At 56.2% G+C, this 19,544-nt stretch overlaps 1 protein-coding gene across 1 annotated transcript in view; it reads right to left on the bottom strand.

Moving 5' to 3' along the window:
* Nucleotides 1-19,269, bottom strand: part of PKD1L3 (polycystin 1 like 3, transient receptor potential channel interacting) — a 29,238-nt gene extending 9,969 nt beyond the window's left edge. The window contains exons 1-19 of the mRNA XM_055000285.1: nt 19,188-19,269; nt 13,347-13,445; nt 13,055-13,095; nt 12,536-12,940; nt 11,959-12,090; nt 11,175-11,351; nt 10,732-10,859; nt 10,491-10,623; nt 10,186-10,311; nt 8,904-9,129; nt 8,494-8,684; nt 5,322-5,552; nt 5,093-5,194; nt 4,672-4,850; nt 3,704-3,850; nt 3,151-3,347; nt 2,527-2,744; nt 1,964-2,132; nt 1,589-1,772 (exon numbers count right to left, since the gene is read on the bottom strand). Of these exons, the coding sequence (XP_054856260.1) occupies nt 1,589-1,772; nt 1,964-2,132; nt 2,527-2,744; nt 3,151-3,347; nt 3,704-3,850; nt 4,672-4,850; nt 5,093-5,194; nt 5,322-5,552; nt 8,494-8,684; nt 8,904-9,129; nt 10,186-10,311; nt 10,491-10,623; nt 10,732-10,859; nt 11,175-11,351; nt 11,959-12,090; nt 12,536-12,769 (2,774 nt within the window). The 5' untranslated portion in view covers nt 12,770-12,940; nt 13,055-13,095; nt 13,347-13,445; nt 19,188-19,269. The remainder of the gene's footprint in view (nt 1-1,588; nt 1,773-1,963; nt 2,133-2,526; nt 2,745-3,150; nt 3,348-3,703; nt 3,851-4,671; nt 4,851-5,092; nt 5,195-5,321; nt 5,553-8,493; nt 8,685-8,903; nt 9,130-10,185; nt 10,312-10,490; nt 10,624-10,731; nt 10,860-11,174; nt 11,352-11,958; nt 12,091-12,535; nt 12,941-13,054; nt 13,096-13,346; nt 13,446-19,187) is intronic.
* Between the last annotated feature and the right edge of the window lie 275 nt (nt 19,270-19,544).

Genomic DNA, 19,544 nt, shown 5'->3' with positions numbered 1-19,544 from the left:
TCTGTTTTAGAAGTGGTGCAATTTGATTATAATGACAATAGGAGGCTATTACAGAGTGAAGCCAAATGGATTTTCAGAATGAACTGTACAACCCCATATGGATTAAACAGTGAGATCAATTTTGCAGTATTTTTGTAATTAACAGATTTATTGAGGTATGGTACCTTTAAGAGAAGTGAATGCAGGCATGTAGCCAGGATTACAAAAAAAGCACGTTACTACAGACAAGCACCTGCTGTAAATTAGCATTGATTGGAATTGGAAAGTTTCTATCTGGAGAGTGTGACTAGGACTATTATGTGCATGTAAGTATGTTATGCAATGTACGTAAGAATTTTATACAAGGTTTTTACACTGTGTGTAAGGAATACTATTCAATGTTCAATATACTAAGCAAGGGTGGTTTATATTTGTTAATGCTTTTATGTTAGAGAGGAGGCCAGGATGAAGGGAAACCGAAACGAGCAACTCTAAGCTGGCGGGCTCGTTGCCACCTACCTGGAGATCCAGAGGGATCCTATCAGGCTCTTCTGACATTGCTGTGTTTGAACACTTACCTTATACTGACCATCCTATTGGCATCACCACACAGTTGGAGTGTGAGGACACGAGGAAGAATCATTCCAAGAACTGTCATTACTCCAGCAAATTTGTATAGGAAGTTATAGAATTATCATTGTCTCTTTGCAGCTATTATGGGACATATGTGTGTATTTATGTAATTGTATATGTACACATTGTAAATATTTGACTGATTGTATATCTTTTATTCACATGGTGAGCAAGACACGAATAATAAGATTTTGAGTAAATAATTTATTGATTTATTGGGTTCCTAGGGCATCTTGCCCTTGGTGGTAATTGGCTTTGTTGGGACCCTTTTCTCTTTTTGTGGCTGTTGGGAGAAATGGAACCTGCCATATTCTTGGATCAGCTGTGGTTCTCCCCTCCTTCCTGCCAACAACATCCAGCTTCTCTACAGCCCCTACTCGGATAGCTCCACTTCCTCCTCATCCAAGGCCACCCACCATTTTACAGGGCTGACACAACTTATCATGGGCCACATGCCTGAAGAGTAACAACGTGCCTACCCCCACGGCCCTTCCTTTCACTCGGGAAGACCTTGGGTAGGTCGCTGGAGTCTCGTGCTCAGCGGCAAGTGGGCATAATGCCGCCTGCCTTTCAGTGCCTACAGACTCCTCCCTTCAGTTTTGGTGCTTTGACCTCTCTGCAGTCTCCCACTTGGATTCTTCTGCGGCCTCCAAGAGTCCCAAGCGCACCCCCCCCCCTGCCTGAGCTCCGTGTTTTTCCTTCTCGCCTTTTTCTTGGACTCCCCATGCAAGGGAACAGGCCTGTAAGAGCGAGCAGCGGCATAGCCACCATCGTGCATAGCCTGCTGGCTTGTTCCCAGAAGCTCCAGTTTAGGTGACATTCTGACCATAAGGCACATGTTGGCATGCAAGGGGTGGAGGGACCTGGATCTTCACTGCCTTGAGTTCAACATCTGGGGAACAAATGGCCCAGCCCTGCTTTTCTGTTTCGACAAATGTCCTTGGGAACTGGGGAGTTGAGAGCAGGGCCCAAGTACCTGGGTGGCTCCACACCAGGGCAGGGGTTCTGCTGCTCCAGCTGCTGCCGGAGTTGCTGCAGCTGGCCCATGGCCTGGCGGAGGCCAGAAGGGCTCTGGAGGCGGTGCCAGTCCCGGCGGTGGAGCTGAGCCTCTAAGTCGCGCACAACATGGCCCAGGTAACTGAGGAGGCTGCAGGATGGCTCTGAAAGGGGGGCAAAGGGGAGTCAGGCCCTGATCGGTTCAGCTCACAGCGGGGCAGACCTTGCTTTCCACCCCTATGATGACGGAACTCGGGCTGAAGTGTGTGAGGGGCTGGACCCAGGGTTGGTGCTTCCCACTCTGTCTCACCGGGACCAAAGGGTGTGTGTATGCCCTATGGACACCCCCTGTTACCTTGTGCAGATGTTTCTGGCTCCTCCAGCTGCTGAAGATAGGAGCAGATGAGACTGCAGAGGCCAACCACCAGCTCTGGCGTTTGCTTCCAAGCCCCAGGGAATTCTGCTGGCTCCCGGCGGTAGCACTGGGGGTTCTTGTACAAGAAGCCTACGGTCTCGGTCAGCAGCTGCAAGAGGAGTCAGCAGGAAGGCACCCAGTGGCTGTGCTGCCTGCCCAGGGCAGGGGTGGGCAAGGCTGGCGATGCCTCCTCCTCCTCCTCAGGCATGCCCTGTTTAGGGCTGTGCCACTTGGCAGCTGCTCCAAGAGATTCACCACCCACCAAGGCCCGGTTCTACACATGATGCATGATGTCTTCTAGACAGGCACAAATGAAAGTGCAATATTCATAATTTCACCACATTTGACATGTTTCGTCTGGGGAGGGTTTGCAGAGAATGGCAGGCCACTGCTCTTGACTGCCCACTGTGAGCACGGGGGAGGAAGGGAACAAGCCAGTTCCTGCTAACGCTGGATTCAGGGGCCAAGGGACGGGCCAGGAAAGGCTGCTCAGATGCCCTCACCTGCCGAATGGGGGTCATTGTGGGCAGGTGCTGGGAGAGAGTTCTTTCTGGCTGTGGGAGGGCGGTGCCCACAGGAGGAGGCGGTGGTGGCGGCGGCGGCTCTTGGGCAGGCGGCTGGACCACCTGGGAGATGTGCACGATCAGCAGGTGAAGGGGCATCAGAAGGAGGGCTGCCTCCACGCTCACCACCACCTCCTGCCACGTCACCACAAAGGGTCCTGCAGCAGGCGACACAGATCCAGCCCTTGAGACCCCCCACGGTAGCTGCCAGCCATCCCACCACCCCGTGTGAGCAGAAGGCTCCTGGGAGGGAGGGTCCAGTAAAGAGATCCCTCGGGTTGACAGGTGCTCAGGAAGGCAGCCCCCCCCCCAGGCTTTTGGGCTGGTGACCCCCCTGGGCATCCCTCCTCATTGCCTGCCTCTGCTCTCCCAAAGGGCTGGCATCCCTCCGAGGCCCATGTGCTACCCGTGTGCTTAAAGCACAGGCACCCTGGGGTGAGGTGGGCCAAACATACGGGAGGGGAGGGGCTGGCGCCTCCTCTCCCATGCTCTGCTTTGGGAACCCCACAGAAAATGATGGGAAGGCAGCCTCTGTTCTGCCCCAGGCGGCCGGGAGGACCTCACCTGGCTCTGGGTCACGCCCTTCCTCCTCCGGCCCTTTCCAGAACATGATGTTGACCAGCATGGAGCACAGCAGGAGTGCCAGGCAGCAGGAGAGCCTTTGCGTTCGGGTGAAGGGGCTCCATGGAGAACAGGTCACCACCGACAGCCACAGGTGCTCCTGCGTCAGTTTGTTCACCAGCCCGCCCCAGAAGAGATTCCTGCAGGCAAGGGGGGGGAGGTGTGGGGCAGGCTGCTGCTGCTGCTGAGGAGCTGGGGCCAAGCGGGGGGAGGGGATGGCCCCCTGCTTCCTTTGGGGGCCCCTGCCCTGCTGCTGCCATGGCTGCTTGGGAAGTGGAGGCTCTGGACGGCGTTGCCTTGAATGGCCTAAAAGTAAAACACTTGGCACATGCTCAGAGAATGTTCCAAATGTTCTGTGGCTGAGCTTTAGCATTCCAAATAGGCTCTAGGGCCAAAGCCTGCTGCTCCCAAATGTGCTTACACATGTCACATTCAGGTCTGTGGCGCAGACACGCCCATGCATGTCCCTGGGGGAGGAAGGGTGCTCAGGAGGTACCCAAATGACAGCAGCTCCTGGTCAGAGGCGGGTATGAAGACCTTGTCCACTTGGCCATCATCCATGTCCACCGCCAGCCAGCAGTCACACAAGAAGTACCATTTCTTCCTGGCAGTCAGGTCACTGACAACCAGCCGACTCACAAACCTGCAGACAACTCATGTCAGATGCGGGCACTGCCACACAGTGGCACGGTGCAATGCCCATCAGCTGCAGCAGCAGCCGAGGAATCAGGTCCCCTCCCATCGCCCCGGCGGTGCCCTGCCCCAGGGCTCACTAACTGGAGGCCCAAACGAGACCCACAGCTCCCCACCCTGAGCGCAGGAGCTGCAAGGGCTTCCTTCTGAATTCCCCTATAGATTTCCTCCACTGCCTGCACAGCTGCTTTGGAGGAATAGGAGGATTGGCTGTTGGAAGGAGGTCAACTGAGTTTCAGACCACGGCTGCCCTCTCGAGCCTGAGCATGCCCCCACCCCCTTAGGGCTTTCTTGACAAGCGGTGCCGTGCCTGCTCTGTCCTGCTGGAACGGATTGGCGCAGTGCCTTCGGTCACCTGGCACTCCTCCCCATTGCCATCCTGGAGTGAACGTGCCATGTGCTTCTCAGAGCACTGAAGAGGGAGGTGTCACTGGGGAAACTGAGAATCTGGAAGTGTCCCGTTGCAGGCCCAGGCGCTATGGAGGTGTGCCCTTACAGGTTTGAGGGTGAGGCGTACCTGTTACATTTCTCTTTTTGTAGCTGCTATGAAGCTGGTGCAAATCCCTGCTGGTTGCTGCTGTGGACGGGCTCATGCATGCCGTCAGGTGTGCCAGGGTGGGCGGAATTGCCGACATCCAGCAGCTGCTAATCCCAAGGCTAAGCACCCCCAGAATCCCAGCACCATTCAGCCAGCCCCACCCCGTCTGGTCAGCTCTCTCTCCCTTCCCCTTTTTGAATGGGGCCCCTGTGCTGGCCAGCCCGACAATTTACCAGCTGGGGTTTGTTCCAGAGTTGTTGTGCCAGAGACGGGCGGCATGCAGGTTGCCCAAATGCTTCTGAGTGGCGAGGAGGAAAGAGTCCATGCTGCCCTGTTCAAAGCTAGGCGCTTGTGGCTGCTGCAAGAGGTGCGGCTCACTCCGGCCCTCTGCCCCATACAGGGTCAGAAGAACCTGGAGCCCAAAGCAGGAGATTAGTTGAGATGTCCCGGGGCCCAGAAAGGAAAGCAGGACAGCTCTCCAGGACACGGCCCTCCCTCTGCCCCTTGCCTAAGCAGGCCTCTTTCAAGCAGGCATGGCGGGACTCATCCCAGACTGGGGGAAGCGGCGAGTGTGTGTGTGTGTGTGTGTGTGTGTGTGTGTGCGTGTGCTGCTCCTGTAGCGCTGGGCCGGGCTGCAATTGAGCAGCTCCCTACCTTAGCAGATGTGGCTGCTCCTCGCCGGTAGCCTGTGAAGACTTGAACCAGGTAGTAGAAGTGGGCGCTGGCATCGTTGTCCACCAAGACTGTGACCCTCACCTGGGACAGAAGAGTACGCAGCAGTGTCATGCCCTGGGCGGGAAGGTCAAGTTGGAGAGCCAAGTCTCCCCCCAAGCTTACCCCCATATATAGCCACTGTAGCAGTGCTGGGCTCCTCCAGCCTCACCTTTGCACGATCCTGTTTCTGCCTCTGGCGGGCCCAAAACAGGAGGGCCCCATAGGCCAGCAAGAGGCTACACAGCAGGGCCAGTCCGGCTGGGTTCTGTCCAACTTTGCTGAGAAGCTGTCCTGTGCGCTGGAGGTTTATCGTGTGTGGAAGGATCAGGAGGAAGCGGCCAAAGAAACTGAGGTGGCCACACAGGCACTGAGTGCTGCGCAAGGTGCTGTTGAGTCCCACCTGGAAGAAAAGGATGGCCCACTGCCTGATAGTCTCTCTACACAAGAATCCTGGGCGTGTGTTCGTCGAGTGTCAGGAAATGCAATGTGAGTTGGGAAGAGCGGTTTTGAAAGGCAGAGCTGGCAGAGGCCACTCCGGAGGGGGTGGATTCTCTCACACCCCTCAGCCGCCTCTGGCATCTTCCTTTCTGGAGCCTTTGCCCTGCCAAAGCTCAGTTAATTCAAAGTTTTAAGTAGCGAGGAGGGCAGGGTAAAAGCTCCGGAAGGGGAGGCAGTCCGGCATGCTAGGGGCAGACGAGGGCTGTGAGAGCATCCATCTCCACCGGCTCTGTCTTCCCAGCTCTCCCAATATGTGAAGAACACGTGTCAAAAGTATTGTGTAGAGAGACTATGAGAAAGAGCCCCCAACAGGTTAAACAGAATCCTACTAGTAATGAAACTGTGCAAGCAATGAGAATTTAATCTCTTAATTTTTGTCCACCATAGCTAAATATAAGTGATGCTAAAATCAAATCATAATTAATAAACTATGAAATGCATTGGAATTTCTATAGATACACACACATACATTTCTCACCAAACAATTTGTGTGTAAAATTTCTTTCATCAAAACCCTAATTCCTTATGTATGTGGCATCTATTCATAATCATTGATATTTGCTATTTATAAATAAATCTCTATAGTCTTTAACATGTAACTATGTTATATAAATATCATTGGTCTTAGCTGATTCTTCATATTTTTCATCCTATGATGTTTTGTGAAAGTTGACTTACGACATCATTGCCCATCTGGGCTGATTAGCAAGATTTGAGTCTAGCGGTGCCTTAAAGACCACAAGATTTTCAGAGTAATATTAATATTCTTTATAGTCCACCTTTCTCATTGAGATCTGAGGTAGATTACACAATGCGAATGAAAATACAATATAATCAACCATGAGAAGATTCACTGAACAAAGTACAATAATGAACCACAGTCAGGGCATTCAGGGAAGCAGATAAAACGGGGAATGGGAGCAGAAAACATTTAAGCAACCATAAGGCCTAGCACAGAGGTGGAAATCTATTTGAAAGAAAGCGGAACTAATTTCCATGGCACATTGAGCAGTGTGGAAACTCCCTGGAAGGCACATATTTACATCAGCAGCCAGTACCCAACCACATAGCATTTAGTCCCCGTCCCTACCAAGGCATTTCTCTGAGCTATTTCTTATGATACAGTCGTGTAATCTGGGTAGAAAGCCCTCCTGAATAATTCAGTTTTACATAGTTTCTGGAAAGCCAGGAGAGTGGGGGCTTTCCTGACCTCCTCAGGCAGGCCGTTCCCTAAGGCGGAGACAATCACAGCGAAAGCATTTGTGCAAGTACCCGTTGATTTTGCCCAACTATGGGGTGGTATCTGCAGAAGGCCCTGACCAGAGGAGTAAAGCTGCCATGGTGGAACAGAAGGGGAGAGGCCGTAGCACAGATAGGAGGGGCCAAGCGCCACGAATGTGAGGGTCGTCATGACCTTGAATTGAGCCTGGTAACTGCTGGGAAGCCAATGGAGGGGCTGCAGAATGGGAGTGATGCGCTGGTCCCCTCTAGCTCCTGAGAGTGAAGGAGCTGCAGCACTCTGCACCAGAGCGGGAGTCTCTGACTCTCAGGGGAGATCCATGTAGAGTGCGTGACAGTAGTCTAGTCTCGACGCTACTGTGCCATGAATCCAGGTAGCCAGGTGGGCCGCGTCAAGGTAGGGGGCCGTCTTCCAGGCTCGCCTGAGTTGGGAGGAGGCCTTTTTTGCAGCTGTATTCACTTGCTTCTTCAGCAGCAGTGCTGAGTGTAGCATGACCCCCAGGCTTTCCACTGAGCCAGCCATGGTCAGCTCAATCCCATCAAAGGCTGGAAGCACAATGTTCTCCGAGATCTCTGTTTTTCCAACCGGCACCACTTCTGTCTTGTTTGGGTTCAGTTTCAATCTGTTTGCTTTCAGCCAATTAACAGCAGTCAGGCAGTGATGCAGGACCTCCACAGCATCACCAGGGAATTTGGATAGTGAGAAAGAGAGCTGGGTGCCAGTTGCATATTGATGGCCTCCAATTCCATAGCGACGAATAAGTTCTCCTAAAGGCTTTACAGAGAGGGTGAATAACATGGGGGGAGGGGGGGGGAGATTGTGTCTTGTGGAGCCCCACAAGATCATTCCCATTCTGACTTTGAGAGTCAAAACTCCCTTTGTCAGAGAGCTTTGCCTTTCGGAAGCTCTCACTCTGGAAATCTTGTGCCTCTTCAAGGGGCCACTGGACTCAAATCTTGCTAGTCTACTGCAGACCAACATGGCTGCCACCTGAAACTGTGCTGACTAATTGCTTATAAAGCTTGGAAGCTACTAAAAGGTAGATTGTCTTTCCTAGTAATAAAAAAAATCCAGCTATTTTTAATTTTTGTCAAAGATAAAAAAGCACCTGTGTTTTCCCATAGACTGCTAGTGAACTGCCTTAAAGATCATACGAAGTTTACAAAAAAACACAAGTCCAACTTGGGTGTATTTGATTCATATCAATATCTGTAACAGTAAGGATTGAAGAGACCCCAGAATTACAACTGCTTTCCAGAGGACAGGGATCAGTTCCCTAGAGGAAACAGAAGGGGGGGCTCTATGGCATTATACCCAACAGAGATCCCACCCCTTCCCCAGCCCTGCCCTCCCCAGGCTCCGCTCCCAAGTCCGCAGGGATTTCCTGCGCAGAGAGGGCAGCCCTATTTGGCCCTTAGGGTCCTGCAACTGGAGATGCTGCCGCCGGAGCCGGAACCCAAGGCCTTCTGCATGCCAAGCCTGTGCTCTGCCACTGAGCCCCTCTCCTGTGGCACCGTATCGTCTTTGGTCATGCTTTTGTTCGGGCATGGAAGCCCGCTCTGCCCTGCAGCCACCAGCTGGAGTTGCTGAGCCCTTTACATACCCGGCACCCATCGCTTCTCCAGGCCTGGTGTTGGCTGGCCCAGTAGTAGCATCCCGTGCTGGCAATGGAGATGGAGAGGTCCTCCTGGATGTGGTCCCCCTGTGGATGTGGTGCCACCTCTGCAGAGAGGAAGTAGGTGCCCTGACCGTGGCACAGGTTCTCCGGGGGTACCACCCACACGTACGCACCCTCTGGAGGAACAGCAAAGAGTCAAAGGGGGCAAGCAGTCATGTGCAGCTGCAGGGCCTGCCTGCTGACCCCCCCCTCCCAGGCCCTCTGCAGTTCAGAAACCCGGTGCTGCCCTTGCTTCTTATACTGACCCCTCCCCAATGACTGCCTTCACCCCAAATGCCCTTTGCCCCACTGTCCCTTCTGCGTGCCCCTCCCCGTTAACTCCCTCTGCCCCGTACCCTCTTGCCATCTGCCTTTGGGCAGTGTGGTATTGAGGAGGCAGCTGTTGCCCTGGCGTTGCAGGGGGGACTCCAGGCACAGGGTGATCTGGAGTGGTGCAGCAGGCCTCACGCTGACCAGCAGGGCATCCTCCGAGGATGTGATGTTTGCCTCCACGCCGAAGTGCCTGGCGCCATTCAGCTGGGTGGCAGAGTCCTCTGCTTCCTCTTCTCCCTCGAGAACAATCTCAAAGGAGAAAGGGGGGGGGGCGGCTAAGAGACAACCACCAGGCCTCCCCCTCCTACAGCCTTGGCAGCCCCCTCACCTCTGGTCTCCCTGTCTCCAGCCAGAGAACGTGTGCTCAGCTGGCTGGCCCTCACCTCTGAGAGCGACAGCCTGGAGGGATAACTCCTGGGGAGGCATCCTCCGTGGGCAAAAGGCCCTGCTGCCGGCCATGTTGCACACAGGCCTCAGAGCAGCCTGTGTGTGTTTCTCCACCAGAGACAGAGGAACCAAGGAGAGGGGATGAGAAGGAGCGGGTGTTTGCGGAAGACAATGAACCCTGTCGTGCCCAGAATTTCTATCCAAACAGGGACCCAAAGTGGCTCCCAGCTGGACTCCACCAAGTAGAATTAGGCATTTCAGAGCAATCAGGGATCTATCTGGGCAGCTTTTGAGGTTCTAGGCCAGCTGGAGCTGAAACTCCCAGGAAAGCCCCCTCCCTTGGTGTTCCCACAGTAAGGCCTTAAGGCTCCGCGAGGTCATTTCTTTGGGGGCTTTCTCCCTAAGCCACTCTTTGTTTGGGAGAGGCCAAAAGATCTGGGAGCAGTTATTGCTTGACAATTTTTGTACTCTGATTGGAAGCATATCCCAAGAAAATTATCTTAGGAAATCAAGGGAAATTTTTCAAAAATTATCTTGGAAGTTCATCTTATTTTGGATTCAACAGATGGGTGGTGTGGACCTTGCTAAGCCACTCTGTATGTGTGTTTGTGTAATTTGGTGGGCTCTCAGCATTGTTTTGTAGATCAGAGAGATTTGGAAATGGCAGCTAACTTCTTTGTGGCTGCAGAAATAGTCAGATCATTATTCTAGAAGAAATTCCGCCCCCTTCCTCTGCAGGTTGGGTTATTATACTGGCAAAACTAGCCCCTTGTTCAAAAAAGGCAAGCTACGGTTCTGCCTGCAGTTCTTGGGCTTGGCGCAGCACCTCCTTAGCGGCTGCTCCTGTTGACCTCAGGTGCAGGATCAGTGCATTCATTCCAGCGTAGGCAGCCCTGAGACAGGCAGCCCCATTCTTACCTCAATCTCCTCGGAGAGGCCATGCATGTTGATAGGCCCCTCATTGGCACGGAGAGCGATGCTGGCCACACTTGCCATGGGCTTCCCACCCAGGGGCCTGAAAGGGTCCAGTGCAAAAGAGGCCACCTGCAAGAAGAATGTGGAGGCAGGGTGTGTGTGTGTGTGTGTGTGAGCTGCTGGTGCCTCTACCCCCCCCTCCCATCTTCGCCTGCAGAGAAGGAGAGAAGTCCATCAGCCCCCGACCCGACAGCACCAGCAGCGCCCTGCCTGAATCTGGAGTCCTGGGACTGCCCCGTGCCGCTTACCTGGACCTGCAGCAGGCTCTGGGAGTGCTGGTGCAGAAGCGGTGACAGAGAGGAAGTGGACGGGAAGGTGACCGTCAGGGGCTTCGGCTGAGGCAGGTGGAAGGAACTGTGAGGCAGGGAGGTCGCCCCGAGGCTGCCAGCAAGAGGAGAGAGAAGAAGGACATGTGCTCATTCTTGCCTCCCCCTGCTCCCCCCCAGCTCCCTTTTCCATGCTGGAGGAGGAAGGGGAGGGGAGGAGTACCTGCTGAGAGTGGTGCTGAGTGCCGGAGAGTCCACAGTCACACAGGGCTTGCTGGAGGAACTGCCCAGGAGAAGGCCCGACTGGACCAGAGGCAGGGCTGCCAGTGTCTCAACCAAGGCTGCCCTTTGCTGCAACAAGTTGTTCGGGGTTAGTGGTGGGCAGGGACTGGAGCCAGCCAGAGGGCTGCCTCAGGGGGTGGTGCCTCTACAGGCACTGCCCGAGTCAGGCGTGGCTGAGTCCCATCCCCAGAGCCTGTTGTGGGAGGGGAGCCCAAGGCCTGGGCTGCCTACCCCGCTGGCAATGAAGGAAAACTCTTGGGCGCCAGCCCTACCTAAGCTGGTCTGCTTCAATGTCTGGCCCACCTGGCCAGGTGATCAAGGGGCATGGGAAGGTGGGTATCATCCCCTGGTGATGGGCGTGGCAGAGTCTCTGCCCCCTCCCACCTGTTGCTCGCTTCCACTGGTGCTGGAGGCATTAGTACCCATGGCCATGAGTAGGTTGCTGAGAGACTGGAAGAGCGCCAAGGCTGCTGTTGCTGTGCCCGCAGAGGAGCGGTTGCTTGCCATTGGCTCCATCCATAACTGAGAGCTCAAGAACAGGAGGGCCTGGCTGGCCTGAGCCTGCAGGAACAAGACAGTCTGTGCAAAGAGGGCTGCCCCGGCTCAGCCGGGATATGGGAGACCTCTGGGCTGAAGAGGGGCTGTGGGCCCTCCCGGACTGGGGCTGCCAGACTTCCCAGGGCTGAAACTGGGAGATGGGGGTTCATGGGGGGGGGTGTGCACTGGTGGGGCCTTGCCTTGTGAGCACACTGTGTGTCTGTGTGCTCTGGAAACTCACGTGTTGAGTGGCAAATGACAGCATTCCAGGCACAATGCAGAAGCCATTGGTTGTGATGGGAGCTGATTCAGTCAAAATTGCCCCCAGATTTAGTGTTTGGGGACAATTTTTATGGACTTGGCCCCTGGCTCCTGAGTCATGTGGGAAAGACATCATTCCCAGCGCAGCACAGGTAGTGGTCCGGACCACGGGCTCTGCAGTTCCCAGCCCCGTTCCCATCCACCCCACCCCACCCCCACCCCGCCTACCAGGTGGGAAGTGGCAGAGGGCGGAGGCGGGGGGCGGGGGATCCCCTGCGTCCATCGGGGGGGAGGGGGGCTGATGGAAAGCCCGTCTAGGGCTGATCTGGGACACACAGCTGTTGGCCTTCTGCTTGCAGCAAGTCAGTACCTGGTCGTTCCCCGAGAGCACGGCAGGGAAGCTGGTTAAATCTTGCAGGGCCTGGCTTGCCCTCTCCACTGCCAGTGGCTGTCCCAGTGTCTGCACCATCTGGTTGAACTGGCCCAGCAGCTGCTCCAGGGCCTGTTGGGGCAGAGCCGGGACTGGGAGAGAAAGTCTGGCTCTTGGGAAGGCCTCCCCTGCCCATCCCGTGCAGGGACCCAGCAGGGGAGAGTGGAGCCTTCCCTTCTCTGGGCTCCTCAGGCCACCGGGGCGAGAAGGCTGAGATGCGGGACTCTTTGGCAAGTCCTTCCTTTGAAGGGACCTCATAGCTCCTGAAAAGCTGCGGCTCCGACCAAGCTTCCCAACACAGCACTTGCGTTCCTGTGGCTTGCCTTTCATCCCCAGCAGGGACGCCGATGCCTTGCTGCAGGGCTGCCCCAGCCACACCCATATCCCGCTGGTACCCCCCGCGCGCCCCCCCCCCCCGGGGACGGGGAGCAGAGTAGGCAGTGGCAGATGCCAGAATCAGCATAAGCTGGCAAGGGCCCCCTGGGACTGCGGCCTGCTGGCACAGACGCTGCCCTACCTGTCCCCTGTCCTCAGGCAGGACATCCTGGGGGCTGAGTGTGGCCAATCCCTCGGCTGGTGGTGGCTGGAGGCTTTCTGTTCCCTCGGAAGTGGACTTGCTGGTGGGCTGTGCCTGGGTGCTAGGTCCTGGGCCAGAGGGAACAGTGGCTTCTGGCACAGCAGAGGTTCCACCACAAGGGGCCAGCGGAGGATAGGGGCTGAGCTCCAGCCTGGTCCAGGGAGTATCCTGCATGCCAGTGGGTGGCCAGGGTGCACTGCTGGCGTCTGCTGGGCTGTTGGCTTGCCGATGGCTCACGGCTCCTGGCTGAAAGCTGCGAGGGGCAGTCACTGGCTCTCTGGTGAGCCCAGGGGTTGTCCTGGCCCTCCCTCTTGGGCCACACCTCACTGTGCAGGGATGGCGTCGCTAGGAGGACAGGCAGAGCATGACAGGACCCCTCCGACCCAGCGAGCAGTGCTGCGTGGCCACAGCCTCTCACTGGGTAGCACCCAGGGCAGGGAGCAATTGGCTGCAACTTACCTGCTGTGACGTGGAAATCTCTCTGCGCAGCCTACGGAGGCCTGAGCAGGAGGGGAAGAGAGCAAACCCAGGAGGCTGAGATCAGCCAGAGGGATGGGCAAGAAGCTCTGCTGAGGCACAGAGAGTGTAGCCCTCCCTCCTGGGCCACAAGCAGGCAGAGGGCAAGAGGTGGAAAAGACCCCCACCGGGACACCCCTTGTGCAGCGGCCTGCAGCTGTCCACAGCAACCTGTCCTCCTGCTTGGGGACTTGCCCACAGGGGGACCGCACACCACCAGGGGATGATCACTCACTGGGCTGGCAAATGAAGGAAAGCTTCTCTGAACATGCCTCCTTCCGAGCCCAGAACTGGTCCCCAATCCGGATGATGCTGTTGCAGTCGGACGGCTGCCCTGTTGGAAGGAGGTTTTGGTGGAGAGAACAGTCTGTCTGGCTGGGCACTCCAGGAGAGGATTCTGCCCACCTCCTTGGTTCCCATTCTGCCCCGATCCTGGAGTAAATGCAGCCACAGCCCCGCAGGGAGAGACTGGTCCTGGGTCCGAGCTGGACCCAGCTTTCCGCCGAAGGCTGCTGATTAGGAGTGGGTCAGAGGTGCCTGGAGCGGAGTGGCAGAATAGATGGGGAACTTGCCTTCTTCCTGGCCCAACCAGGACATGCACGCTTGCGCTCACCCTGGCTTCTGGCTTCCTCTTGCTCTCGAGGCACCTGTGCAGTGGGTCCAATCCAGCTCTTGCTCCCACTGTCCAGGTTGCGCAGCAGGAAGCCTTTGGCATGCTCGTCCCACGAGCGGAGGAGGGAGCCCCCGTGCAGCCAGCACCAGACCTCTGCTGCTGGGAAGCCCTGGGGCCGTCTGACCAGCTGGTAGTTGGCCTCTCCCGTCAGGGGCGGGTGTGGCAGGCCTGCGCATGCTGATCCCCTCTGGGCAACCCAGAGCCAGAGCCAGAGACGTAGGTGCAGCTCCATGGTCCCTGCTCTTCAGAGCATGATGGCCCTGAGCCACCTCCTAATATTCCCCCTTCCCACGCCCAGCACCACAAGGCCTGGCCCCACAACCTGCAAAACAAGGAGGTGGAACGGAGGCCAAGACAACTGCTGGCTGATGGGGACTGAACAGGTCGCTAGGGTGGAGCCCTGTTTGTACAGCTGGGGGCATTGTTAGTGCTCACTGACAGTCACCTTGCCAGCACTGTGATGGCCAGGAGGTTCCGTCATGGGCTGGCTGGGGTGGGGCCTGCCCCAAAGACTGCTTTAGAGCTCGCTAGCAGTGGGGGTCCTGGCAGAGGTTGGCAGCATAAAGCCCTTTTAATAAAGGGGCCCTGCAGAGCTGCTGCCAATGAGGAGGGGGGGTGCACGGTTAAGGCACGCACCCCCTCGGGCTCTTTGGGGAGCTCTCCATGCCTGGGTCCTGCCTGAATCCTCCTGTCATAAGAACATAAGAACATAAGCAAAGCCATGTTGGATCAGGCCAGTGGCCCATCCAGTCCAACATTCTGTCACACACAGTGGCTAGAAATCCAGTGCCATCTAAAGGACTGTCAGTGAGGCCAGGACACCAGAAGCCCTCCCACTGCCTTCCTTCCAGCACCAAGACAACAGAGCACCACCTCCCCACAAAGAGAATACCATCTATCTCCTGTGGCTAATAGCCACTGATGGACCTCTGCTCCATATATTTGTCCAGTCCCCTCTTGAAGCTGGCAATGCTTGTAGCTGCCACCACCTCCTGTGGCAACGAATTCCATGTGTTTATCACCCTTTGTGTAAAGTAGTATTTTCTTCTATCTGTTCTAACCCGACTGCTCAATAATTTCATAGAGTGCCCACGAGTTCTTGTATTGTGAGAAAGGGAGAAAAACACATCTTTCTCTACCTTCTCTAACCCGTGCATTATCTTGTAAACCTCTATCATGTCTCCCCTCAGTCGTCTTTTCTCCAGGCTAAAGAGCCCCAAGCGCCTCAATCTTTCCTCATAGGGAAAGTGTTCCAACCCTTTAATCATTTTAGTTGCCCTTCTCTGTACTTTTTCCAGTGCTATGATATCTTTTTTAAGGTGTGGCGACCAGAACTGTACACAGTACTCCAAATGAGGCCTCACCATCGATTTATACAGAGGCATTATGATACCGGCTGATTTGTTTTCAATCCCTTTCCTAATAACCCCTAGCATAGCATTAGCTTTTTTTATGGCAGTCGCACACTGTGCTGATGTCTCGCTCTCAGAGACCATCATCTCTCCCCTGGGTCTCCTCCACGGGGTGGCTGATGGCGCAGCTCTTTGGTAGGAACCCCCCTCCATCCCCCCTCACTTTTGTCAGTCTTGCAGCAATGTGAGCAAGGCAGCAGAAGTATGCAGTGGCCACTGGAAGATGGCTCACACAAGAGGGGCAGGGGACCGTGTAGCCCCCGGCCTGTGGGGTGGCCAGGCAGAGGCAAGAGGCCGTGCTGTCTCTGTGCGGCATGTGGCCTTTGGCATCTACCAGAATAATTTCTCTCCTCTTCATACTGTTAATGAGTCTTGATTTCCCCCCCAGACGAGTTGCACCCTTCTCAGGAAGACCCCGGTTTGCTGCTTGGGGGTTGATTAGACCGATTCTGCAGGTGGCGCTTTTAAGCCACTTTGGTCGATTCACCGGCTGCCTCCCTCCATGAAAAAAGGGGATCTGGCCACAGTCAGGACTCCAGTGTGCTGGACGTGGTGCTGCCTTTGTTCAGAACCTTCAGTCAGTGTGAAAGAAAGCGGCATAAGTTGTTGACTGCTGCAAGGACTGACCGTCTGCTAGAAGAGCCGCCCTGGCTGCTGGCCGTTGAGCCTGGGGGAACTTGAGCCTGGGACATCAGGCAAGGCCTTCTAAAGCTTTCCTCTACAGGCCTCCACCTTTAGGGAAGAGCCACTGACCCAGTCTCCTTTGGGCCACCACACTCTCTGCCGGAAGGCCTGGCCTGGAGGGATGCCACGACGGCTGCTGAGGGAAGGCCCCAATATGAGCCAGGCTGGGGGGATCCAATGGCTGCCTCCAAGCTCAGCCCTTCAAACTGATGAAACTGCCCATTGGCAGGAGCCTCTGCTAGGAGGTGCTCCACACATGGCAGCTTCAGGCAAGGCAGGCTTGGTGCAGCAAGCCAGGGCCAGGTATCCTGGGGGCTCCTGCACCGTGCAGGCAGTGGCAGCAGCAGCAGCAGCAGCGTGAGACACCGTCAGGGCACATGGATGCCCAGGTGGGCTGCATGGAGACAGCCACTGCTGAGGGGCTCTCCTCTGCCTCTGGATCAGGAGGGATAAAAGGAGCCACCAGCTGCACAAGCTGGACGACGTCCACATCAGGACTTGACCCGGGAGGAGCTCTGGAGGTGTGGCTGGCTTTGCGGCTCTACTCAAGAGTCGCTATCATGCTGCGCAAAGTCGGGTGAGAGACAAGACAGGAGCTGTGCCCCAAAGATGCCCAGTGCCAGCCAGGGAAGAGGCAGGCAGGATGGGGAGACAAAGGTGGCCCAGTGGGACCTGCCCCAGCTCTTGCCTGAGGGGGGTATGAAGGGAGCACGAGTGTGTCAGCTGAGTGCATGCACAAGGTGACCACCTGGGGAGGCAGGAGGAGTCAAAGGGGGAGTGTCCTGGCCAGTGCCTGTGTGTGTGTGCGCGCCTTCTCTCTCCCTCCCTCCCTTGTTGAGTCCAAGTTGCCAGGGAGGGACGCCGTCCCGCAGTGGGATGCCTTGGGCTTTGAGTGGCTCCTCTGCTCACCTCCACGCCAGCCTCCAGACTGGTGGAGCTGGAAGGGGCCGTGGGTTTGCGGAGGGCGTGGCCAGCCTCCTGGCCCCTGCAGAGCTCGGTGTGCTGGAAGACCAGGAGCAGGCTCGGCCAGCAGTTCCCACCCAGTCACTGCCCAGCTGGCCAGCCCCACCACGCAGACCACATGGCCCTTCTCCCCCAGCTGTACCAACCCACATGAGCGGGGGAGGGTCATTGTGTGGCCCCTCCCAAAACACAAGGCCGACCAGGGCCGAGCACCGCGGGAGGCAGGCGGCCCTCGGGGGAAGGGCATGTGGGACGGGACCTCAGCGCTACCAGGAAGGTGTGCACATCTCGCAGGCCATGCGGCGTTCTTTGCCGAAAGATGCTCCCGCAAAGAGAGGGACAGGCGGTTCCCAAGGCCAGGGGCCAGGCCAAGTCACTTTTGCGGGGAAGGTGGAGCCAGCGCAAGGTCAGAGGAGCCCTGGTCTCCAGGGCAGGATCCGACGCAGCCAGAACTCCCAGCTTCTGGGGTGGACTTAGTGGCTGCATCGGACCTGCTTGCAAGCAGAGCTACTGCACTACGTCAGGGCCTACCAGAACGTGGGCTGTTGGTGCAGTGGAGCTGCTGGGAAGTACTGGGGGATGCAGGGCCCATCTTCTGCCGGGGGGGCAGCCACGCTTTGCAAGAGAAATGGGTGCAGCTCCTCCACTAAAGGTCTTGCACGGTAGCATGAGTGACATAGCGGTATTGTAGGGAGGGGTCTCAGATGCTTTGCTAATGAGTTAGGGGCCATAGACTTCACCACTACGTTGCCTTACATATTATCTGTTGCTTTAAATATGTACTCCTATATAATACCTGTGCTTCATGCTGTCTAATGTCAGCCCTAGAATTGCTTATGTTCTGTTTCAGCAATTCTTCAACTCTGTATTGGATCCTTGCTAATGCTCTGTCTTTGAAAACTTGTATTCATTTACCCTTTAGCATTGTTTTTGGAAATATCCTTGATACTGATTGTTCTAATCTCACACGATGTAATCCATCTTGAGTCTCAGTGAGAAAGGCAGACTATGAATGAATGAATGAATGAATGAATGAATGAATGAATGGCTAGCTAGCTGAGAGGGAGGGAGGTGCAAGAGTGGTGTGTCAGGCAGGAGGCTGCTCCTCCAAGCGCCCCTCCCTCAGCACTGCAGAAGTCCCTGTGCCTGCAAGTCACAAGCTCAAGGCAGGCATGGAATTCACACCATGGGAAAGGTCCTCCCTGCAGTGGGAGGAGAGGTGTGCAAGAAAGAGGTGGACACTCTCTGCCTGGGCTAGAGGGGCTCTCTTCTTGAGTATTTCTCCAGATACTCTGGAAAAAGGACCCGGCAGATGTCCCAGGGCAATGAGCCCTGGCTCACAGGTAGCCCTCAAGCCTCCCAACAGCTGCTTAGGCAACAAGCAGTAGCCCCTAGCAGCCATCCCTGCAAACTCAGATCTCTCCTCTGCCTCTTTTACACACTGCTTGGCCCAGCAGCAAAAGGCAAGACCCAAAGGCAGCACCCAGCACTGACGGGGCTCCGTGCTTGGGGGGGTGGGGGGGCTCTCCTGCCACAAGCAGATGCTCTGCAGCTCCCCCAGAGGGAAGGGCTCATCCAGAAGGAAGATGCTGGTGCCTGAAGGCAGACATCAGGTCCTGCTGTCTGCGGCTAATCCCTGGAGCCGAAGCAGACCTGCGGGCAGCGACTGGATGAGCGGCTGTCCAGAGACCAGGCCTCACCCACCCCACCCATTTCCTTGCTGGCCAGAACACTCACACTGGGCCAGCAGCCGGGGCTTCGGGAGCCACGCAGAGAGAAGCGAAGCAGAGAGCCATACTGGGCACAGGGGGCCTCCTCTGGCTGTGTGCCTAAGGGGTGGGGCCCACAAAGGGAGATGGTCATTGGCTGCATCAGAGACACCTCTTGGCCCTGGACCCAGTAGCCCTTGGAAGTACGGCGTAGATCTCCTTGAGGGCCTCCCCCCCATGGGGTTAGATCCAGCCAGCTTTTTCACGCAATCTCCCCAATTCTCCCCCTTACTATGGGCCCAATGCTTTTATACCTGCAGGTCCCAGGCTCCCCAGCATAGCCCTTTGAGGTGGTCAAAGGATACCCCCGCTTCCTTTTTCCCCAATAGAAAAAAACTATTGGGATCCAGCCCACTGCCCCCCCCAGTTGGGGGAACTGATTCCAGGGAGCGAGGGTCCTATCTGTTGTTAACGGGGCCCTATAGGGCAGCCTGCCCCTTAAGGACCACAAATGGAGCCACATCTCCCAAGCCCCATTTCTGACAGCACTCCCTTCCCCCCTTGGCAATCTTCCAGTGTCTGGTGCAACCCCCTCCGCAGCCTCTTCTTCGTGCCAGCTCTCCTAAGCCACTTACCCGGGGCTGGCCGTGCCTGTGCCTCCACCAGGCCCAAGCCACCCCCACCAGGCAGAGGGTGCAGAGGGCTCCCAGCAGCAGCGCCAGGATAGGATTCTTGGTCACATGTCCAAAGTACTCAGCTGAGCACGCCACATCTACCAGGACAGGTGGCACCCAGAAGGAGCTGCCGAAAAAGGAGAGGTGGCTGCACAGGCAGTGGGCTTGCACCAAGCTGCTCTGTGGCCCACCTGTCAAAAGCATTAGGAATTATTCAGAAAGCCACCCCCTGGGAGGAAGGCCAGGGGCCTAGCGCCCCCCCCCCCCCCGTGGAGTTTCCTAACCACACTGGTCTGGAGAGAAACACACACACACACA

Source organism: Eublepharis macularius, chromosome 16 (assembly GCF_028583425.1).
Source record: "Eublepharis macularius isolate TG4126 chromosome 16, MPM_Emac_v1.0, whole genome shotgun sequence".
Lineage (NCBI taxonomy): Eukaryota > Metazoa > Chordata > Lepidosauria > Squamata > Eublepharidae > Eublepharis > Eublepharis macularius.
Note: the sequence above shows the minus strand (reverse complement) of the source record. Positions and strands in the feature narration are given on the sequence as shown.